The 25,296-nt window shown below is 42.5% G+C and overlaps 1 protein-coding gene across 1 annotated transcript in view; it reads left to right on the top strand.

The window, feature by feature from the left end:
- The window catches only part of pcxb (pyruvate carboxylase b), a 307,177-nt gene that overhangs the window by 146,509 nt on the left and 135,372 nt on the right, over positions 1-25,296 (top strand). The window contains exon 12 of the mRNA XM_084546125.1: positions 13,332-13,514. Within this exon, the coding sequence (XP_084402251.1) occupies positions 13,332-13,514 (183 nt within the window). The remainder of the gene's footprint in view (positions 1-13,331; positions 13,515-25,296) is intronic.

Raw genomic sequence — 25,296 nt, 5'->3', positions numbered from 1 at the left:
AGGCATCCCTTTAATATTTCACCAGCAATGAGAGAGGAAGCACCCCGGTAGACTGAAAATAATTCTGCCTCTGACATGTGAGTGTTGGAGAAAGGATTTCTGAGGCTCGCAGGGAATCTAATGGATAAATGTCACACAGTAGAGTAGACACTGGTGGATAATATTACATCTATTCTGTGACATTTTTGTTTCCAGTAAGCCATTTTATGACTACCGGAATCAAACACTTACTATATTTCATGGACAAAAATCTTGGACAGACTTTGACATTGTCCTTCATAAAGGCAACCTCACTGGGCTTCACTAGTCAAGATAACGATGGAGAAGCTTGTTGCAGATGGGAGGAAGTTGTTTTCCTACCTAACCCAGTATTAATTCATTCCCTGTATAGGCAGCTTTTGTACCCTGCAGCTGTCCTATACAGATGCATATATCAATAGCAGTGTATATTCACTGCATAGTTAAAAGGTCCACTTGTAGATTCTGCGTATCTTCTGTTTCAAAATCTTTTTGTATTCTAAACCGTAACATGTTGTAGTGCAGTAGAGCAGTGAAGTAGTGCACTAGTAGTTACAGGTACAGTAGCTATTGTGTGTGTCTATGTCAGCACATATGGAGCACAGTGGGACTAGGAGAAACAGTATGTCACACAACCTAACCAAATAAAGACCTAAATAAAAACAAGTTAATAATAAGTCAAGAAAAAAAAAGTTAGGGTCTGATGTTACTGTTTAAAAGTCTTTGTTCGAACTCTATAAGGACACTCAACAAGCTTTTCATATTTCAACATTAAGACCTAAAATTTAACAATTTCCCCAAGGTGATGAAACTTGGATGAGACTTTTCTTGGCCGGGGCCTTGTCGTCTTTGCTCTCTCCTGACTCTGCTCAGACATCACTAGTCATCTTCTTAACAGTATATAGACCCAGACGTCTGCAGCAACCAGTGTACGACACTGCCTTGCGAGGAGCATTTGTTTCTATCCGTCCAGCGATATCTAGACATCTTGTACTTTCGCGGCGGCCCCTGTCCCTGTTGAATCGACCCGGATGTGCCGCGGCTGGATGTCCGTCCAGCTCCGGACGGCTTGTGTATCAAATTTGCACTTGTGCGTCCACCTCCAAAGCCCCAAACGGCTCGTAGAAGTGTTGCCGTCATCTTGTTGCTGCATACTCCAGTGGCTGCCCTGATGTTTAATACTACATGAGACATGAGTGTGACTGTGTTTGGGTCAGTGTTATTCACTTCTGCTTAGCATGTTAGACATAGAAAATGTTTGCAGCTGCGCACTCACTACCGATCTCTTTTTTTTTTTTAAATCATGATGTTAGGGGGGAGAGAGAAGTGAAGTAGATAAGGTAAGAGGAGATTAGAGGGGAGTGCGTAATGAGAGAATGTGCGCGAGGACAGAGGAGGGAAGAAAGCAGGGGATTTGAAAGGTAAAAGGATTCGAGTGAAGGAGATGAGGCAGGTGAAGAGCGGCGGGAATGGAGAGAAGTAATGAGAGGAAAAAGAAAAGAGGGGATAGGAAATAAAAGGAGATGGTGGGGAGATGAGGAAATTAGAGGGGGGTTGTGAGCAGGAGTGGAGGCAAGTCAGAATGTGCAATAATTGATGGAAAATTCAGAGAGCAAGAAAGAGGGTGAGAACGAGAAAGAAGAGAAACCGGGAAGCAGCAGAGATCCTCTATTGCTCATTAGGGTCATTATACCTCCGTCTGGAACACACACACACACACGTACACACACACTGAGGGGATTGAAAGGAGAAGCCAATTTAGCCTGGTATCAAAAAATGAGCCTTTTGATGAAAGGCAATCAGGAACTGGAAGGAGGGCCTGTGTGTGTTGTGCTGCAGTGTGTGTGCATGCACCCTTGCTGTCAAAGTAGCTGGTGCTTGGTTATAAATATGGCTTTATTATGAAGGACACACATAGCCAAACATATTTTGGGTCTCGGCCTGGAAGTGCACTGCTTTTGGTCTATGTTCGAAACAAAACAAAAAAATGATTAGGAGACAGAGGGAAAAGTAAACACGGAAAATCAGTGCAAGGAAGGACGTGAAGGATTTAAAGGAAGTACGAAAGAAGGAAAGGATAAATAAAGGCAGGGATACCCTAGGGACACAGACACAGAGTGGGGCGGGGGGGAGAGAGACGGCGAGGTAGATAATGGTTTTGTGATGTGAAAAAAATAGAGCCTCTATAGAGACGGGAAATGAAGGTGAAATTGAAAGGATAGGAGGAAAATTGAAATGGAAGAAGAGGGGAGGAGTGCATGTATTGGGGACCCTGCTGCTTGTGCAACAGTTTTCGGATTGCCAGGCGAGATGTGGGCAAGCATGTGTCAAGTACAGCTGTAGATAAAAAAAAATAAAAAAAAGACAGCAGCATCTGGAAGGTTGCAAAAATATCAGCGTCATTTCTATGCAGATGCTTGTTTGAGTCTATCGTTGTTTTCTTGAGAAAGAATCTGCTGTTTTTTCAGGGAAAATAAATTTAATTGAGAGGAAACAGGGTTACAGTGGTAAAACAAAGCGCTAAAACAAAGACTCATAATTTCCCTCTGTGTTAATGAATTTGGATTTGTCATATCTCCCTTGTTTCTCACTTCGACTAACACGTTGTGGAGGTTGGGAGAAAACGGGGAATTACTCTTAATCACAAGTCTAGCTCGAGACTTTTATCGCCAGCTTAACACAGCCGTTAAATCACAGACTAGTTCTTAGTAGTGATTTTAAACAAGTGAGATTGTGTATCTGTCCTGAAGTATGAGAAGGTCCCAGTAATTATCCACAACCAGGATCCGTTCTCTAATCAATGGTATCGGTGTTCAATACAGGAGCAGATCAATGTAAGGCTCCCCTTGCAAATAGCCAATAGTATTGCTTGGGTGACCTTTTAAGTGTTCTGAATAATCAGTAGTAGAGAACAGATATGCAACAGGGAGCGCGATGGTTGCTGAGGGGAATGTGTGCAGGTTTTGGCATGGATGCATAAATTACACGCAGATTTAAACAAAATTCTCAGATTTTACAGCTTCATTCACACCCTCCCAACAGTAGGAGGAGAAATGCCGTCCAGCTCGGTACCGTCGTATGCCCCAGATTATCTGGTAGTGTGAGGGCTTTAGAGACCATCTTAAAGGGGAACTACCGTTTTTTACAACCTGGACCTTATTTCTAGTATAAAATACGATCGTTTACTCACCCATATAACTTTTGTGTCATTTGCACTCGTTTAGGAAATAATTAGATCCACGTATATCCATATAGTGGGAGTGACTGGGGCACCGAAACGCAACCTATAAATAACGCATTATCTGCCACGAAACTCCTTCATTTCGCCAATATTTTGTTATCGTACGCTAGTTTATTGGCTTGTTTACCTGTAATTTGCAACTGCTATGGTTCGTCTAAAACCTCAGAATCGGAAAAATATTCAGCTATGTTGCAAAAAACTAGCAGTAGCAAATTACAGGTAAACAAGCCGACAAGCTCAGAGATTACATCATCCAGGTCAGAAGAGGTCATCTGGGGTCTGTAGGTCAATCTGATGATGATGATAACAGGTGACTATGGACTCAACAGGGAATAGCACTAGCGTACTATAACAAAGTATTGGTGAAATTAACGAGTTTTCGCGGTTATTTAGAGGCTGTGTTTCGGTGCCCCAGTCACTCCCACTATATGGATATACGCTGATCTAAATATTGTTCGAATGACTCCAAATGACACCAAAGTTATATGGGTGAGTAAACGATCATATTTTATGCTAGAAATAAGGTCGTAAAAAAAAACAGTAGTTCCCCTTTAAACCTCCACAACCGCCGGCAGACGGATCACAGTTGTCACGATTAACATGTTTGATATTTAGGATTTTAAATCTGGATGATTATGTCAGTTGAACACTGAAAGAGTTGTCAAGCAACAGTAAACATTATAGCCCGGTTCTTGGATTCAGTGTTCCCTGATCTGGCTTGATAATCTAGATAATATTATATAGTGGGTGTTTTAAAAATAATAATAATATATTGTGTGCACATTTGATATAAAAAAATATCTGGCAAGTTTCTCCTTAAGACTGTGATGCAACCTGATTTCAGAATGGAGTAATATTTTAAAACTCCAGTAGTCTGAACTCAGCTTCATTCAAATTAGTTCTTTTTGCACAAGCTGCCTTTAAAAGGCCATGTGAAATTCTACATAATGATCATTTTCAAAGGAGGAAAACTGAGAGTACAGCAATTAAATGCATGCTGCTCTTGTGTATACATATATATCTTGTTCATGTTTACAAAGAGTATTGAAGGTAAGCGTCAAGGTTTCTCCTCACACACGTTCATGAAAACCTGTTAATGTTTTAATGTTGCAGTAGTTCGCCAAAGCATCTGTTTTGTTGATGTGCATGAGTTGAGTTGTATGTGCGAGCATGAAAAGCTGAGGTGAGAGACTTTCTTCTAAGACATAAGCCTGTTACTCATTCCCATGACTGCCTCCATTCATCTTTTCTCCCTGTGCTGCATACAAATGTGTCACTTTGATACTCTCACACTGTAACCGTGTTTATAATGTTTCCTTTTAGCGAGATCTGAAATTGAATGCCTTTGTGAACAGGGATATCAGTCCAGATTAACCTCCTGTAGGGATTGTAAAACCCTTTTTAATCTGAGCCAAAATGAAAGAAGATCAATATCTTAATTGAAAGTTGCGGTAAATAAAGTGGCTCGGGGGGCTGGTGACAGCACGCACGGGCAGATTTATATTATGCACGATGGAGTTACATGATACGGACACGCACAACCGCTCAACCGAAACAGCAAGACACCTAGTTTTGGAGGACATAGGTAATTAAATCTAAGAGGTGACCAGATATTTCTAGGGATGAACATTAACTGTCAATAAACTCGGTTTCTGGAACGGTTTCCATATCAACCTTTGAGTTTGGTGTGCTTTGCTGAACCCTTTCCTAGTTGAAAACCAAAAGCCCATACTACTGGCAATCAAGGTCCAACTGTGACGTCGCCTTACGTCATCTAGACCAATAGGTAGCACTTGCAGAAAGAATACCAGCTGCCAGCTAGCACATACGTTCTGCACTTCCACGAGACCGTTCATACCAACAAGTGGTGGTAGTCTGTACTTGTAATTCACAAGGGGAAACCAGAAGAGCTAGGACTAGCAAGGAAGCTAGGATGAGCTATATACTGTCCTGGAAAGCCATTTCTTCCTAAGACTATGCCAGACGTTAACCAATGGCCTGACACCAGCAACCAGCTGACCATCATCTTGATGTGTCGTGACTCTAATACTTTTTTTCTGGTCTATTAATACACGTATGCTACGTTAAACTGAATTACACATAAGCACAACTGCACAACACATACTAATAGTAGTAAACCTTACTATGTCCTTTCTCTTCTGTTCTTCTTCTGCTGCTCTTTTCTCGCCTCTCTTCTCGCCTACAGCCACTCTCCCTGCCTTGATTCATCCACACAGCTCGACTTCAAACATTAACATGACACTTATATTCTCCTCTCTCCTCAGCTCTGTGTTGTAGCGTCTCTTTGCCTTCATTGCTCTCTTCACCTCTCTGTGTCACTGCCTCTCCATCTGCTCCTCTCGCTCTCTAATTGGTGTGCTATCAGTCGGAGCTCAGATATCGCTGTCACTTTTGCTCTGCTTCGTACACGGAGCTGACGGCCGTTCGTGTGTTCCCTTCCTATGTACTCTCTGTACATTAGCTTCAAGTGTACGTGCGCTTTACTCTTGCAACTCTGCAGGTGAGCAAAAACTGACAAAGAAGGTAGACATTTAGGCGGCAGCAGCAGCAGCAGGACTGAGGGTTGGGTGAACGTCGGTGGAAAGGTGAAAGCTTTGTGGGCTAAAGGGAGCGATAAATGAGGCTTGGTGGAGGAGTCTGTAAAGAGGGGATTCAGAGCATAGTGTATAAGAGAAGAAATGACTTTAATGGTAAATGCCTTGGAGAACATCCTGGAGAGTTTTCAGTGTTATTACCAAAGCAAGCTAACTGTGAAATCTGGTCCAGGGTCCACTTAAGGAGCCCAAGGATTTGGGCCATTACTGCCGTACATTCCCTAAATGACTTTAGCAAGTAACAAGGAATCATGTTCAGTCGTTGAAACCAACCAAGACCCCTAATAAAAGCCATTTTTGCACGTCCCTTAAAATGTTTCACAGCCTTAATAAGTAAACAAGCTGCAATGCACCAACAGACCTTTTAAAAGCACATTTTATATCTCCAACATGCAGCTGAGTCATTCCTCATCTTAACATGCGGTGATTGGTTCAGGCTGAATCAATTTTCAATTGAATGCTTCCAGAATTAAATCCCTCAGCGAAAAGTATGTGATATGGGTCCAGGCTCTGTGAGCCCAACAGTAGATTAGAGTGAACTCTTCTACAGAGGCCAATATGGATTGTTACGCAATACAAGAGTCACAAATTAAGAAAAATAAAGGCGGTAGGTGATTCGTTTTGATGTATATACTGTATGTGTACACCAATTAGCCACAACATTAAAACCTCTGACAGAAGTAAATAACATTGACCATGTTGTGACAATTCAATGTTCTGCTAGGAAACTTTTGGACCTGGCATTCATGTGGATGTTACTTAGACATGTAGCACCCACCTAGACCAGACCAGGCACCTCCACCCAGACCAGACCAGGCACCCCCACCCCATAGCAATGACACTCCTTGATGACAGCAGCCATCCCCAGCAGGATGCAGCCTGACACAGACAGACAAAAACGCTTTAGGAACAACTAAAAAACAAAAAAACAAAAAAAACATGAAGAACAGCACAAGGTGTTGACCTGGCCTCCAAATTCACTAGATCCCAAACTGATCAAGTATCTGTAGGATGATCCACAGAGGGCCCTCTCCTCAACCCATAGGACACAAAGCCCTCCCACTAACAACACCCTGTTACCAGACACCACAGGACACCCTCAGAAGGCCCATGTCCATTCTCTGATGAGTCACAACTGTTTTGGAGGCACAAGGGAGACCTACACAATATGAGGAAGGTGGTCATTATGTTATGCCTGATCGGTGTATATTATGCTTTTATTTAGATGGTAATGAGGACCCAAACTGTCATAAATGTTGTAGGCCGTGCTCTGATGCTTGCACGCTTGAGAAAAATCTCTTTTTAATATATAATCCTAATATCTCAAAATGATACATGTCAAGGCACTATGGCACACATTTTTTTTTTAATTTTTTTTTTTTTACAACAGTTCTCTGGACTATCTCCCAGCAGGCGTATATATATCGTGAAGCCACCGATAGCGCTGCGTCCAACATGTGTGGACGTCAGAGTAACCTTGTTTTCTGAAATAAATATCTGCCCGGGCTCTAAAACTTTTGTTCTCTTGACTTATCACACTTCTGTGGCGGCATATCTGCTTGATCAAGTGAAGCGGTGTAGGTCCACTTTTCATTCTGTTGCCTTATTTGTTTCTGTTTCGATTTTTCACTTCCCAACTCGCGCTTAGTGATTTTTATGACCTGGGCCTCTGAAACCCATCCAGAAGGCATTGTTGTGCAGTTAGATGTTTATTTATTTATTTATTTATTTACTGTCAAAGACGGCTTCAAGAGGCTGGGCAGTGAAGATTTGTAATGCACCCGTGGTAGACCAACACTGTTCCATATAATGTAAGGGAGGTATACGCCTGACTCGTGTTGCACGGGAAGGGGAGGAGAACTTGAGCGATGCATTTCAGTCAGAATTTTTTATAGTTGTAGGAGAAAGACAGCAGACTTGCAATGAGCTGTAAGAAATGAACACAGTGAGGAGTGATAAATCACCACTGGAGCACTGTAGAACGATCAGTACAAAGATGATAGCAATGAGCAGATAGCTTGTTTTAAGTTTGTGAACGCGCCTCTGGAAAACAGGCCGGATGACGCTGGATTATCACACGCAAGGAGCGGGACGGCAGCAATGTGTGCGAGTGTGCGGGACGACAGGGAAATCAAATCAGTGCGCGTGTGTGTGTCAGTGAAACCATTTCGCTCCTTAAATTATTTGTATCTGTGACTCTCCAGAGCGCATGAAAGGAAGGAAAGCTAAGACAGGGAGAGACAACGACATGGCGAAAGTGTGAGAGAAGAAAGTGGGTTTTTTCTTGTTAGACAGTGCCCCGGGCAGAAAAAGATGACACCTTGACTTCAATTATTTACATGGTACTTGGCTTTTCATTCACTTCTGTCTGTACAGTGGTTCTTTCTGTTCTCTCTGTTTTGTTTCCGGCTGTGGGATCTTCTGTGGCTCTGCCTGGGATTGAGTCTCTCTTTGAGGGAATGAAATAAAGGCACCATCTAGTCTCTGTGTTGTGTTGCTGTTCCGCTATTCTTCACGTATTTATGAGCCCTAAACCAAAATTAAAACCCTCTCATCATATATTCACGTCTGCTGTCCCTCATTTGCACAGAGCAGGCTAAAGTAAATAAGGAAATGCTGCTACACTCGCTTTAATAAGCAAAAAATAGTTTGTAATTGGTGCTAATTGTTCAGTTGAGATTGTGGTTCAACCGTAAACATACCCCGGACAATACAGTTTGTGTGTCCACAGTTTGTGACAGCCCACTGGAATTACATTTTCAGTGTTATTATATTTATTTGTATTTCCCTGTAAAACAACTTCCGTCTGAGTGGGTCCAATAACCGGGGCTCTACTTCTTCCAGTCCAGCTACATATCCTACACACATACCCATATATATGTTTGTTCAGTAAAGTGTAACGGCGAGCATCTGTCTTGCTGCCTGTTTGATTAGTCTCCCGACACAAGGAGGACAGGGTTGATCTGAAAACAATACTGATCCATATTTAAGGATTTGAAATGTTTTCTGCATGGATGTTTGTGTCCTATGGCGGCCTGTCCGGTGTGTATGAAAGCACGTATGCTAATGCTAATGTATGCACTATATTGACGTTTCTTTGTGCAGATCCAGACTCAGAAGTTCTCGTCAGTGGTTTATGGCAGATTAGGTTACACACTGAGCTAAAAAGAAAGGGTCACATCACATTATGTTATGATTACTGACTGGGATCAGTTAACCCTGCGCTATCCCAGATTAGTTTCTGTTTAATTCAAACCCCGACCTATCATCTAAGCATTACTGCGGGTTCTCTCTATTTCCTCTAACCGCTTAAATTCCTTAATCACTACTCCTTTAAAGCGGTTAATTAGATCATACTTCTGGTGTTCGGTCTCATTTGGAGTTTTACCTTTAAAGCTATACAGTGCGGGTCATTTGCATATAAATCAACATCCGTTCCAAGTTCGCTCCGTGTTGATTACGGTAATCGGCACCTGCTAAATGTGTCTGTGTGTGGCACCGCTGCTGGCGCATCTGTGGCGGGGCTTTTTCTGTTAACAGGCGGTGATTGGCTTGCCAGGTGAAGAGCGTAGCAGGTGGGATGTGGACTTTGTGTTGGAAAGCATTCACGGAAGATAAGGGGCCATAGACGGTAGACGGTGTCTGAATGGGCAAACCAAAGTTCCACGGCAAAATTATTCAAGTTCATGGTTTTAAGAAGGTTCACAGGTCAGCTTGGACGATAATATGCAAAAATCTTTTTATCCAAACCGTCTCAAGACCATCAGTCGGTTTTAATAAATTCCATCATCATCTAGTTGGTGTGGACAGCTCCTAGATATGAACTGATGCAAGAGGCTGTTGCTGCTTTAATAGTATTGAAAAACTTTACAGCAAGCCAGCAACAAGGCCTGAATATCAGGGAACTAGATTGCCTTTGAGCTAATCACAGATGCTTTGTCGTCTTCTTGTATCACTTCAGCTTCTGCGTAGACGTATTAGCCAGATGCCTCTCTGATCATTCTGCAGAGAAAACCCTTGATGCTCGGTCAACTTGTGTGAGCAGTATAGGCTGAATTAGTCAAAGAGCAGAGTCGGTTTCAGCGTAAGCGTTGTTTAGTGTTTTACTCCCCGAAGACGGAGCAGTTTGATATTAAATAAATCCTGCAAAGAAGCAAAGAAACCCTGGACAGATGTCAAGAGAGCCGGTCAGTCACTGGGACACAGCAGTCGGGACTAACAGCCGCACTGGTCCCGTATATATGCTTGGCCTGCAGCGTTAAGGGGTGACGGAGAACAATTTTAAAATGCAGCCTGTTCACAGTAAGGAAAGATTTAATGAGTGGAGAGGGGAAAGCGAGAGCACGGTGTCGGCTTTCCCCAGGGGTATTTGCACAGAGAGAGAATTGGCAACTGCCTCAAGACTAGTTTGGAAACAAAGTGCCCCGGAGCCCCGCTGGCAACAGAGATGAGCCGCAGTTGCCAGAATATGGCAGATCAGTGATAGATGTTTTTGTCTTTGTGGGCAACAGTTTGAAAATCTAAAATCAGATTTATTTATGAGACGTTTCACCAAAGGAGTGGTCCAAACAAAATGGCACAGTTGGAGAAGTGGTGGTTAAATCCCTCCTGCAGGGACTCAAGTCTGTGTTAAACAATGGTCACCATCTAAAATGAATGAGTCACCGTTTACTGTCCTTGGACTACCTTTTTTTTTTTTTTTTGTAAGCACAGCTGCTGCAGAATATTCAGAAGGTATTCCAGCGATATTATGTTTTTCAAACGTAAAGCCCTTTGAATTGATAAGAATTTATTCTTCGCAGAGCTGCTCGCAGACTTATTCACATGCGCGGCAGAAAAAAAAAAAAAAGTGTGGAATTTCGAGATCTACCTCGGTAACATTGAAGTGCGTGCGACCGGCCCCGAGCCTTGAAAATCAAAGAGGAGTGCCTGGCTTTATGAATATCGCAACCTGGAAATTGGGGCTTTGAGCCTGGAAGCGGCGTATTGCTCAGCTGTGGGGACAGCGGCGCTCGTGACAAATTCCTCCGCTTCGGCGTCTCGTATATTTCCAGGTTTATGCAGGCGGCCTCTTTTCACTCGGTCTCCAGTTTATTTAAAATGGATCAGAACTTTTTTCCCTATGAATAAGCCACTCTTTCAAATATTAAGTTCAATTTTTAAAAAAATAGATAGCAATTTAGCATTCAGCTAATGATCATTAGATGTATTGATGTCTAATTTGCACTAATTTTATTTTGCTGCCGTTGTACTTCTTTTTTGCTTAAATGTGGTATAGGTGATAACCATTGGACGACCTCCTCTTACACTTCACCCATTGGATTCCTGTAGAGAGAGATTTTGAAGCTCACTGTACGAGGCACTGGCTCCAGTCACTCAAATCAGCCAAACCTTAAATTATGAATAATTTGAAAAGATTATCACAATTTAAACGGCTGAGTTATATGAAAATTCCCCTCGCGTACAGTTGTCATGAGTGGGGAAATTGGCTTTAACAAATGTTCTGTACCAGGCCGCAAACACGGCGCTTCATTTTTCAACTCTTTGACACTTGGTAATAAAACTGGCACCGGATCAGTGGAGCACATAGGATAGGGAGCATAGAAGCATGGTTTTAAACGGCCGTTTTTCAATGTGCAATAAAATTTTTGTTATTTTTTATTTTATTTTATTTTTGGAAGGGAATTATACTGAATCATGTTTGAACATTTTACTCCGTTGTAGATGGATGGAAGCATTTAGAAGGAGAGCAGAATCATTCCACACCAAATGGTGAGCTGTAAAGAGCAGAAAGGATGATGGAAAAAAAATATCGCCGGTCATGAATTTTGGCAGCTCTACGCCGTCTGAAAATATTACCAGCGTATCATCAGTGTGGCACAGCATTGTTATAATTGTAATTTCGACTCATCCTTCCCTTGCAGCCCCCGAGGGGCTCCATATGTTGTAGTGTTGGACACTCCTCACTCTCCTCTTCACATCTCCTCTCCTCCCTCTCTGCTCTCTTGCCAAGTGGTTTGGAACAGTTTCTCACTCATCTCATGCTTGTTTTCTCCCCTCTCATCTCCTTATTTTGCTCTCCTTGCGTATCTGGCTGCCACTTTCTTCCTAGTGCGGGTTAAGTTATGGTTATGTTTTAGGGACCTAACAGATGCTTTACATCCTCGTGAACATTATAATCTTTGCTTTGAAGCCAGCCTGAAATTACCCCGCCCACAAAGTGTGATTTGCCTCGCTCTGCAGTCGCACTGTTTGGGAAATCATCGTGCCCATTGAAGATCTGCTGGGGTTTTTTTTGTTTTTTTTTGTGGTGATGAACAAAAGAGTAACATCAGCATAGTCACACATTTCATCTGAGATTTGTTTAGAGGTTTAGATTCAGCTTTAGCGTCTGTTTCTTGTAGCTGTTATGTTAAATAGTTTGAGTAATAACCAGAACAAAAAGACCTCATGTAACCAATTCAGTTTGACCTGAGACTGAACTTTTGATAAATAATTCAAGGAAAAATATTGGCAACTAATAACCATTGCCGCAAGGCACATTGCAGCAAAACAAGTTGTTCAAACAAGAGTTGGTCTGAGCCGTTGAAAACATGCTTCCATTTTGGCCCATCTCCATCATGAGGGAAAAAAACACGTGGTCTTGATCAGTAGATTTGACGCTTTTCAGACGGCAAAACCACTTTCTGCGTGTCAAACACTTTATTTAGTCATTCGTATTTTCACAGTCATTCACAGTTGTAATATCGGAGCTAAACCAGACAAAAAGTGGGTTTAGTTCTGACGAAATATTGACTTTTATCTTAAATCATTGCATTTAAATGTTGAAAGAAACAATGATCGCTCTCCATCTTGCACCTGGAATGACGTTAAACATGCTGGATCTAGTTTCGAGTATTTTTTCCAACTTAAAGCAGGCAGTCAGGATAGAGTCGACACATGCCTGGGTTTGAACCTAGCACGCTGACACTTCTCCAATGCTGTGGCTTTGTTTCTCTCAGTCTCTGGAGACATGTGGGCATGTATTGGTAGCTGATCTTGCACCCGGCTCAGACGCTGGATTGCAAGCGTTTGTATCATGTGATTGTTTCCTAAGCGCTGTAAATAAAACCATTTAATCAGGGAGAGCATTTGTAGTATTTTGTGCAGATAAAATCTGCAAAGCATGCATTCACAGAGATTACTGGACCCTGTAGTGTGAGAAAATATGAGGGCCATCTTAAATTTGCAAATTGTGTAAATTTCTCCAGGATACTGTATATATTATTGATTTATTTTACACAGATTTGGTTTCTAATTGCAGTCACTTATATGCATTAATGAGCAGTTATTGATCACAAATTGCAGACTTTCTTTGCAGAATGCAAAGTAGGTCAGAAAATGTATGCTATTACCGTACACGTGTAAATACGTAAAGGTGTTTCTGTGAGCTTTAAGTGTATTGTCACCTTTTCCAGGTCTTCAGAAGCGGCGAGGGCATGGGTATCCGTCTGGACAGCGCCTCAGCCTTCCAGGGCGCCATCATTTCACCGCACTACGACTCGCTGCTGGTAAAAGTCATCGCCAGCGGGAAGGACCTGCAGACGGCGTCCTCCAAGATGAGCCGAGCCCTGGCCGAGTTCAGAGTGCGAGGGGTCAAGGTAGGACGTTCATTCATTCATTCAGGTTAATTGTGCACCAGCACCAAAGCGGTGCGCATGTTCGTCCCTGCTTTTGTCTCGTCGAGCTCAACTGTAAGCAATTGTCGTTTACTGAACACGTTAAGGTGATTCTTTGACAGCAGAGACGTACATTTCTGAGATGGCGCGCCGGTAATGGCTTGATAAGAGCCCATCTAAAGCTTTTCAAGCCAGTCTAGACTTTGAATTTGATGCTGTTAAAAGCGCAAGAGGAACACTCTCTGCAGTGAATCAGCCGCAGTTTTACTGTGAAGTGGTGCTCCGGCATACTTGGACACTTGGCCTTAGGTCCCTTTGTGACCTGGCTGGTTAATCGCATGCTCTATATTACTTTTTATTTCTTGGTTTTCGCACTGCAGGCTTACTGTGCTTCAAGAGAAATAAAAAGACACAGTGGTGTTTGGTTTTAGGGAGGTTGTGCTGCAGGTTGTTGCTGGCGTCAGCACACTGAGATAATTGGAGTGATTGAAGATATGCAGCTGAATGGGTTGTTCCTGTGTCATATGAATCTTATCATGTGAAGTACATCACTTATCCGTTTAAACCTTTTTATTTAAGGCCTCAGGGTTAAATAATATTTTTTTACTGATTGCATTTAGTTATAAAACACTTTGTAGACTTGATAACAAATGGCACACAATGTTAAATTGCACTTTCATTTCATTTACTTAGATTTTAAACCAGTAAAGTGTTAAATTATACAAGAAAGAAGCATCAGAACAACGCTTTAATTAAGACTTCCCATTTTTATAAATTGTCACAAGTACTATTGCACTTTTACATCCTCAATTTTCACCTTTCATCACACCATACAACCAGCTATCTGTGTGAGTAGTCGATGTAACACATACAGGAAGCTTTTTTTTTTCTTTTCCTAACAGCACTCTAAGGTGAAAGGTGTCTTTTAGTCTTTTATGGTGAAACTGGAACTAGAGGGAGTGGGACGGTCTAGAGATCCATGAACCGATCCCGTGTGATGTCCGCAAAGATTCTTTGATTGTGAAAATGAAGCGTTTCGCTTCAGAACGACTCAAATGTGGTTCAATATCAAGATGAACGGTTGAGAGTTGCGACTACTTTTCTTCTGTTGGAAATGCTGTTTAGCTGGAAAGCAAGCACTTAAATGATTTCATATGCTGTTTTCTACGAGTAGCTAAGTGAAAAGACGCATTACAGTTCTCTGAAGTGACAATCAAAGCTGAAAATGCTATTGAAAGTTTGATTCAAAAGGTTTCCAGTGTACGTGTAAATCACTGAGCGGAATATGAGCCGAAAGGTTTATGTAAACAAAGTCAGTGAATTCAACATAATCTACTTTTCTATGGTGGCTGTAACTGAAATAATGACATACAAAAAAAAAAAAATATCTGTCTCAGTGTAAAAGGAGTTTTTTTTTTATTATCTGTAATGACCAGAGAGGACAGAGTGTCCCACAAAGCAGCTACTGCAAGCAACCTTGCTGAGTGCTGTTTGGATTTGAAGAGGAGTACTTTCTATTCTGCAGAGGCAAGCTAATTACACTTATGCAAAGAGCTAAAGTAGTTCGTGTTTAAGCTGCTGATGACGGGCAGAAATCATGACGGGAAAACTTCTTTTTGAATCTCAAAAATGTACCGCCCTTCATTTTATTCTGACGCCATTCAATTTAAAGAGTTGGGAGCTAGGGGTTGAACGACTTCGGATTTTTTAAAGTCGACGAATATGTGGTGAAAGCCGACGTCGACTAGTCGATGACGTCACACATAAATACACAGTAGAAAGTAATGCTTTGCTACAGTGACATCTATGTTCTTGACCTGAATACATGTTGTAGCGTCTCACACAAAAGAAGCTACGGAGGCTTTTCTGCAAGCTTGAACACGGGCTACTGTCAGCTGAAGCCCACGGCAACACCATAAACACCGTCAGTCTGACACTTCTAAAGCGGTATCTCTCTAAACCCTTTTCCGTGTACAGCTAATTACTTCAGACAATGAAATTCACCATCAAATTGTTGATGTGCAGCCTCCTTCTTCCCTTTACTACAGGTGGAGTTGTTGATTGACTGTCGCTGGGACGATTTGGACCATTCCTCTGTTAGCGTTAGCGGATGCTAAAGAGTTGTATTTCAGGACTGACTTACATATTCTGCATGTCACAGTAGAATGGGCTTCATCTTAAGTGAAGTATTTCCAGACACTTGATGAACCGCTGCTAGTTTGCTGCAGTGACCCACTGGGCTCCTCACCTGTCTTCTCGGAGGCGTCCCTGTTGTTATTGTCACGTGATCGGCGACGAGTCAACTCCCTGCTTAAAGCGTCACGGTACAGCAGGAAAGTCGACTAGACGGTACAAAACCTTTTGGGAGCTGTTTAGAGTTGGGAAAAGACAAAGTAGGAACAGAGCAGTGATCACCAGAAGTCACTTCTTAAGTAGTTGATTTCCAAATTTTAGTTTTGAAATAATCCATTAACAGCTTGGATCACATCATATTATCTGTCCTATCGCCCTGGTTAACTGGCCAGCATACCCACAATGCAACACTGTATTTAGATAGACTGTTTGGTTACAAGAAATCTCAGCAGGGGACCAGTAAAAGCTTTAAATATGATGTTGCGTTTGATGCGGACACTGTACGTCGTCTGGTGTGCAATCAATTTGCCCTGTTATCATCTGTCCTACGGGATAATTAATTGTGTTTAGCAGATGTCGCGTACGAAAATTAAAATACACAGTCGGCTAAATAGAGCCCTCCAGATTCAGCGCGCTTCATTTCTCCGGACCGTTGATAACGTGTCCGTGTGGGAAAGGTGGTTGTTGTGATTGTGAGCTACGGCCTTAGAGAGTGGGGCTGCTTTTGGAGAAACCGGAACCAAAAAAGAAATGACGCAGAAGACTGCAATCCTGATAACATGGTTACAGTTGACACCTCTGAGTTTGGTGTCTCCCATAGTCATGCTAGGTCCTCAGCACGTTCAGGATTCTATAACCTTTCTCTAAAAGTTAAGACTAAAATGAACCCACAAAGGTTTGAGATACTCGGTTTGACAACCTGCTGTGCTCCTCTTTTGTGTGGAATTATGTCTGGCATTTCAAGTCTGTTTATCTTCAGCCTCTGTATAGAGTATGTGTCCGTGTGTGTTCGTGCTTGTCTGTCGGCATCTCTGTGTGTCTTTATGTGTGTTTGCTCAAAGAATAAACGGCGGTAAAATGTCACGCATCCAACAGCAAAAGGGACGGAGGGTGGGGAGTGATGGACATGAGACAGGAGGGTAAAGATAGATGGATAAAGGAGCATGGGGGGAACCAGCAAAAGGGCAATCAAGATGGGAAGAGTGTAACATAAAACGACAAGGAAGCTAGGGCGGCCCTTAAAGGCTTGTACACCTGGGGCAGCTGGAATGTTGTCTCAAATGGAGAATACATGCAGGAGAGCAGACACTATTAATGTTCGTGACAAATTAGATCATTTTAAAGCCCAAGGATGTGGGGAAGGTCATTGCAGAAATTAAATGTCCTCCATAAAATCACAATTTTCAGGAATATCTGTCCACCCTCATGATCAGGGCCCTAAGTTGACTTCAATGTTAGAAACTGCCTCTACATTAGATGCCATGAAGCCAGTTGTTCTGTGCTTTTCAGGCAATGAGATGTTTTTCCAGTAACACACCACAATCTTTCCTTAAACCGTGGTATTATAATATACACCAATCAGCCACAACATTAAAACCACTGACAGGAGAAGTGAATAACATGACATGACATTGTCACACTTCAATGTTCTGCTGGGAAACGTTTGGATCTGGCATTCATGTGAATGTTACTTAGACATGTAGCACCCACCTAGACCAGACCAGGCACCCCCACCCCATAGCAATGACACTCCTTGATGACAGCAGCCATCCCCGGCAGGATGCAGCCTGACACAGACACACACACAAAAGCAGTTTAGGAACAACTAAAAAAAACCAAGAAGAACAGCACAAGGTGTTGACCTGGCCTCCAAATTCACTAGATCCCAAACTGATCAAGTATCTGTGGGATGATCCACAGAGGCCCCTCCCCTAAACCCATAGGAACCAAAGACCCCCCACTAACAACATTCTGTTGCCAGACACCACAGGACACCCTCAGAAGGACCATGTCCATTCTCTGATGAGTCACAGCTGTTTTGGAGGCAACAAGGGAGACCTACACAATATTAGGATTGGTCATAATGTTATGCCTGATCAGTGTATAAGAGGCATTATTCCCAACTGAATTTGTTTAGAAGAACATGACCGACCCTAACTCACATTTTGAAACACGCTGCACATATTGAATTCACAACACCTTCACTTGACTTTATCTTTGCGACCACAAACAACTGGATCAAGGCTCAGTCTGTTCTGACTGAGGAGGTTACATGAGGCTTCATTGTTCTGAATGGGCTAATATTCCAGTTATTACCGAATAATGATCCCTCACATGGGATGCAAAGCCCTGTCCCCCTTGGGGAAAGTCCTGCAGTTGCAAACCTTCACAGTCCTTCACAGCACAAACTCTTAAAGGATCTCATGGATCTCTTCTATAAGACTTGGACACATCTGCAGTATTTGACGCAGTGTGTGCCTGCCTGCCTGCCTCAGTTACCCCTTCCCCTGAACATTAGCTGTAACCAGGTATGGAATGTCACTTCATATGTAAATCTCCACCTTTCCACAGTCACCACAGGCTGCGAGAGCAGAAGTGTGCGAAATGTGTTGAAATCTAACAAAAGCTTCAACTAATGAGCTCGGGAATGAACACATACTCCCTTAAAGCAGACTATCATTTCTGGCCACGTTCCTGAACTCTGAGAGATGAGATGGAGACAGAAACATGTCTTATGTAGGATAGAGATGGACGAATGGAAGGTGGTCATGAAAGACTGCCATGATTTACCTCATGGCGCTACGAGGCTCAATATTCCTGCAGTGTGACTGAGACCTCAGCAGATGTGTGCGTGTGTATTTGTTATTGTGTGTCTGAGTGGGGCTGTTCAGTTGGTTACTTTCAAAGTCATTTTTTTGCGACACCGCGGGCTTTGCTTTAGGCGGCGTGGTTTCATTACTGCTCATCGTTACACCTCATCTGCAGGGGTGAGAGAGTCCGAGGTGAGCTCAGGTTGTTGCTAACACTTGTGCGTGTGCGCGTTCCCGTCCAGAGAGAGAGAGAGACTCTTTGAAGAGCCTAACAATGTTTCGCTTCATCATAGCCGGCCCGGATCACAGGCCGCTTCACATGTTGAGATTGCCTCACACTGCTGGTGTTGTTTGAATGAAATCTTTCTTCCCTCATGTTGCACTTTCATACTCGGCGCATACGTGATTAGTCGAGGGTCACGTTTTGAGTAAGGTCACAGTGGCTTTTGCTGGAGAAGAGAGAATCCTCATGTCACTGCAGCACTGCTTCCTGCTAAACAGATGAAATCTGCATTTGAAAAAAACAATAATCTCTTTATTGTCCCTCAGCTTGAGCTCCATCTCCTCCTCCTCCTCCTACTCCTCCTTATTGTTTACTCTTTTCCATGCTCTCTCTCTTTTTTTAATATAAATTCAGTTCATGCGTCACAAATGTTTTGCATAAAGATAAGAAAATGTGCACATACAGCAAGAATTTATCATTTAAAAGAACTTGATATACAATCAGAAAGAAGCGGGACTGCAGTGTGTGTGTGTGTGTGTGTGTGTGTGTGTGTTGCAGAGAAAGACAACTAGGCTCCAGTGAATCTGCTACAAATGAAACAAGCCTGTCAGACCTCGTGTTATATCTTTTAAAGGCGACACTCGGCAAATTCACTTTTCCCTCATTCCGTGCCCGTTAGTGTCTGCACACCTGTGTCAGGATGTTCTTGTTTCCGACCAAGCGCAGCGTTTCCCAGCGCTCACGCTGTCATGTCTGAGTTTCATCATGCAGCCGATCTTTTCAATTCTGTCTCTACCTGTAAACAATTCCTTCACTATCCCTTTTTTTCATTTTATTTTTATTATTATTATTATTCCCGTCTGTCATGCTCTTTCACAGCTTCGGCCGTTTTCCCTGGGTTCTGCCTTCACGAGCAAAGTTGTCTTATAGTTCTCTCGTGTGTATCTCTCAGCCTCCCGTTCACGGTTCACTGACTTGGTTACATGTGTTTTCCCAGGGTTCGCGTTTTAAAAATCTCTTTCTTCATATCTGTCTCTGCCTTGTCCTTCTTTACAGCTGTTATTTATATTGACAGATGTCATTTACTCTCTAAATCAGCAGCGTTCACATTTCAGTCTAATCTCTGACAACAGTTACGTGTAATCCATAACTGTTTGAATGCAATTAAATCGGCAGTCTGCACCTTCTCTTTGAATCACAGCTTTTTGTTTTTAAGTTTTATTTAAGTGTGATAAGTGTAATAGAAGCTGTGTAAAAAAAAAAAAAAGAATAAAATAATACTAAAAAGCATTTGTCTTTAGCAATCATTTAAAACTGAGCAAGATACACTGATCATGCATAACATTATGACCACCTTCCTAATATTGTGTAGGTCTCCTTTGTGCCTCCAAAACAGTTGTGACTCATCAGAGAATGGACATGGACCTTCTGAGGGTGTCCTGTGGTGTCTGGCAACACAGTGTTGTTAGTGGGGGGCCTTTGGGTCCTATGGGTTGAGGGGAGGGGCCTCTGTGGATCATCTCATAGATAATTGGTCAGTTTGGGATCTAGTGAATTTGGAGGCCAGGTCAACACCTTGTGTTGTTCTTCATGTTTTTTTTAGTTGTTTTTGTGTGTGTGTCTGTGTCAGGCTGCATCCTGCTGGGGATGGCTGCTGTCATCAAGGAGTGTCATTGCTATGGGGTGGGGGTGCCTGGTCTGGTCTAGGTGGGTGCTACATGTCTAAGTAACATCCACATGAATGAATGCCAGGTCCAAAAGTTTCCCAGCAGAACATTGAACTGTCACAAGATGGTCAATGTTATTTACTTATTCTGTCAGTGGTTTTAATGTTGTGGCTGATCGGTGTATCATTTTTACCTACCTTGTCTCCTTGCCATTATTTTAGTCACATCACACCTAAAACAGATGAACCCTCCTGCCATCTGATCTGGAGTTAGCCTCCAATGACTTTCATGTTATATCCCAGGGCAGGAATCACTCCTCTAAGATCATTCACCCAACATTTACAAAGAGAACAGGAAATCCATCTCATCTCTTACTTATTAGTGGCAGGAATGAGTGGTTTAGACACACACTCACGTACACTAAGAGTTACTGTGTCACACATTGTCATATCCTCTCTATCTCTCTCTCGCACATGCAATGACACACTAATGTGTGTCTCCAGGGACTAGGTTATCTGTCCATCACTTCTTCATTTCACACCTCTAAACAACCACTTGCACGGTACTTAATCACATGAACGGTTTTCTAATTGTCTGCGTCTGTGTGTGTGTTTGTGTGTGTGTTTAAAAGCCCGGCACGCTTGTTTGTGTGAATCTCTGCGCACATTCATGTGTTTATGTTTCAGTTCAAGTCCTGGAAAAGACTCCCTTTCGGGAAATTGAAAAGACCAAGAACACTGAAATGCAATTAGCGCCAGAATGCGTAAATAACCGTGTAGAGAACGGAAGGTGAGACGGTGGTGACACAAGGCTGAAGGCAATGAGATAAACATTTGAGGATGTAATAACATTTGTGAAGTGAAGGAGTGTGTAATAGTGGGAGGATGCTGAAAAAGACATCGTAGCAGTTTGCCGGGTGTAAAGGTGACACTGGAGAAAAATAAAACGGACAGGAAGGACGGTGGTATCAAGAGTGGCACTGACTCCTAACAACTCTAACGACACCAACAAACTCTGATGGATATTTCTTAAAATGAAGCCCTTGAAGATATTAAAGTTTCAAATACACACAGGGGACGGGTTTTCATTTTCTGCTAACAAGTTTATGTGCTGCATGACTACGCGTAGATTAACAGAAAATGCAAGAAAGTATCTGCCACTGTCAGTTTTAATAAGCAGTTTTCTGTCCCTTAACAGTAAGTGGCTTATTTTCTTTTGCCTCCTGCTCACTGCATCACCTCTTTTAACGGTGTAGGAAATGGGCAGATTTTAATTTGGGGGTTGTAAGGTGTCCCTGTTATTTTCATTTCCATGTGCTCTACACTTTACAATATATTATAGTATAGAAACCATTCCAATACATTTAGATCATATACCACGGGGCCATGCGTCCCACAGATACGTGATCAGTTTGGGATCTAGTGAATTTGGAGGCCGTGTTTTTTGTGTGTGTGTCTGTGTCAGGCTGCATCCTGCTGGGGATGGCTGCTGCCATCAAGGGGTGTCATTGCTATGGGGTGGGGGTGCCTGGTCTGGTCTAGGTGGGTGGTACATGTCTAAGTAACATCCACATGAATGAATGTCAGGTCCAAAAGTTTCCTAGCAGGACATTGAATTGTCACAAGATGGTCATAATGTTATTCACCTGTCAGTGGTTTTAATGTTGTGGCTGATCAGTGTATATATAGAGTATACGCCTATGCTAATTCCAAATTGTCATTCCACTTGTAAGTGGGTATTTCCATTTCCCAAACCTATAAAACATATTTTTGGATAGTGTCTCAGGATCAGAGTCGGCGTATTCTCCCCACGGCTGCTGCTAACTGATATTTGAGGGACAGCACTGCCAGGAGACGTACTTTTCAGCTGCCATGGTGCACTATTGATTAGAGCGCCCTGCAGGATACAAGTGTTGATACAAGGCATTTTCCCTTGTTGTCAGAGCGGCTCGTGGCGTAGCATTTTAAAAAGTCTCACCCGCCTCAACTTGGGAGGATTTTGTTGGACGGTGGAGAAGCGTGCGAGCTAGGCTGAGCAGTTTACACTCAAAGTTGAAACCACTTCATCTGGCCCGCTAAATTAAGTGCTGCTTCTCATTATTGCTGTTGTTATTGCAACACCTGAGTCATCAGCAGCAGCTCCCTCTTTGATTTGTATTTGTCCTGCATTACAATGGGATCAGCTAGTTAGCGTCGGCGGTGTCTTTTTGCGGTTCCAGTTCAGCTCTCTTTACTTTACTGTAAATCACAAAATACATCTTAAATCTTAAAAGAACATACAATAGTGCACTGATTAATAATTAAATTTAACTTCAGTTTGACTTTAGAATAGAAAATTAGTGGTTACAAGATTAACTGCAACAAATGTGTTTCTTAAATCCTATAAATCCTAAAAAGACTGGCTTGTATGACGTCAGGAAGGTTGAAAGAGGACAAAAGCAGAAGTCCAGAAGTAATCTGGTGACAGCTGGATACAACTTAACCTTCAAATGGCAGTGAACATTGAAGGTGCAGCACTAAGGCTGTTCACTTAAACACATACACAGTGCTCAAATAATAACATAAAAAAGTCTTCCCTTGACAAATAAAGCCTGTGTACACTCAACAAAACCATATAATTACCATCTATCATACACACAATGACTCCTCCAGCTCATCTGTCCATCAATTCATGGATACCCTTAGTCCCTTAGTCCCATTCTTGTGATCATCGTATCTCAGGGAAATTTGGCACAGGCGTTCACTTAGACTCGAGCAAATTTGTGACATCACAAATCAGGTTGCTGGTCATAACGTAAGAATTCTTTTTTTCCATTATGACAACACTTTACATAAATGAAACGATGATGTTCTGCTTTACTTAAGTTACTACTACATACAGTATATGCAGACTGTGATGCTGGGCAAGCATTGATGTGAAATGCAACTTGACTAGTGTTGATATGTCACAACAGTGGTAATTCTACAACTGCATTTTGACAAATCGCAACAAGACTGACTGGTAACCGAACAGCAGACAAGAAGTGGATGTATTTATAGCCCCAATCAGTATCTTTCTGGCGTATGCAAATTTACAAACACAGCAAGTTTGAGCTGGATGCTGTCAGCTGGGACTTTGAAGCCATAATCAGGATTAAACAGCTGGAAATTGGCTGTGACGAAGCGTGAGCGTGATAGGATAGGAGTGAAGTGAGCGGAGGGAGAAAGAGAGAAAGAAACCCAAGGAAGTAGAGACGCGGTGTTATCACGACCTTTTCCTCTTCTGCTGATTGTTTCCACTGTATTCATTCGGCGCCTCCTCTCATTTTCTTCCTTTTGTCTTTTGTGCTCGTCTTTACTTCCGGTGTTGCGCGCTTCTTGCTCGGCTGCAACATCACAGCTTGATATTAGCTGCGCTCACGTAAAAACAACAAGAGTGTGTTTGGGCTCCGACTCCCCTGCAGTGGCGCGGACGACTGTGTGAATATTAATTTGTGATCAGGGCGAGCGTTGGAAACGCAAAAAAGACAGGAAGGGGATGAGGAAAAGGCAGTGACCTTACCGTAGGTGTGAAATTTGATTAGTTGGGTGAGTAATGTACTATCCCATGAGACGTGCTATCTGTCATGGTGTCCAAGATGTGGGTCAACTAAAGTTCACTTGCTTTCAATTCGCTGCAATATGTTGAGGCACAGTGTGCGTGCTCAGTTTATTTGACGGAAAGAACAATAAATACTCCAAACTTCTGTGTTTAGCTGCTGCTGATGTAGGCGGAGAGTGAGCGATTGCTCTGGCCGTCGCTGTTGAACTGCTTTCCAATATCGCGCCTTGAATGGCATGGGAACGTAGTCATGACTGAGGAAGAATGAATTCCAAAGCGTAGGCGTAGGCAGAATGCACAAATGAACAGAAAGGGAGCAATTAGAGGCTTGGATTGAAAGTAGGCAGCGGAGCGTCAAATCTGCAGCACCTGTAGAAACAAAAGATAAATACAGTCGACGTGTGGACGGGACGTGTAATTGTTGTCGGCAATGTTCCCCGGCATGTTGGCTTAAGGCAAAATTTGATTAAACGGTAATGCATTCCTAAATTGATTCTTATTGGTGGCGCTGTCCTCGGGCGTCGTCAGGACAACAAGTGCATTCCAATTATTCAAAAGTAATTTTTGTGATACCAAAGGCGGCATTTATGTTAATGCTAGTTTTTTTTTTTTGACGTGCGCCGTCACTGCCTGGTGAGTAAAAAACCTGCAGTGGTACGTTAAGCAGCCAACGTGTTTGTCTTCAAGTGTGAATAAGCCTGAAGTGTTTTATTTGCCGCCTCCCATGTCATTAAAGCTGAGATTCAGAGGCGGTGATGCGCATACAAATGGGGACATGCGCTCAGGAGTGGGGTCCAAGAGCGAGTGGGAGTTTTTAATTAAGGGTCGGTGGAACACACGCACACACACTGATTAATTGATGGGACTCGGGACGGTATTAGGGCTTAATCATTTTATTGCAAACGCACACATTAATACAATCTACCTACAACTCAGTTAGCACACGCTTATACTCATACAGTTTTTAGCGCAACAAGCAAAATTATACATTTATGCACGTCATTGTAATAAACGGTAACATGTGTGTTCTTTCAGACATTGGGGGTCAAAGGTCATTCTGGTAATTGAAAGTAAACAAATGGACCTCATCAGTCCTAATAATTGATGCAGCCTTTCTCTAAGAATTGGATTTTAGTTGTTAATTCCCTCAGTTTTTATTATTTCTTTTTTTAAATTAGAAGACATTTTGAAGCGGCTTTGTCAATAGTTGTCCTCAGACACTTCCAGCGTCCTGTTAATGGTGTACCTTCCAGTGTGAACGCACACTACGGTTCCTTCATTGCAGCAGAGTTTATTGTCAAACAGTTTGAGTTGTGGCGTCCATGCATCTGTCTCGCCGTCCCTTTCCCAGC

This window comes from Chelon labrosus, assembly GCF_963514085.1.
Source record: "Chelon labrosus genome assembly, chromosome: 1".
NCBI classification, from domain to species: Eukaryota; Metazoa; Chordata; class Actinopteri; order Mugiliformes; family Mugilidae; genus Chelon; species Chelon labrosus.
Note: the sequence above shows the minus strand (reverse complement) of the source record. Positions and strands in the feature narration are given on the sequence as shown.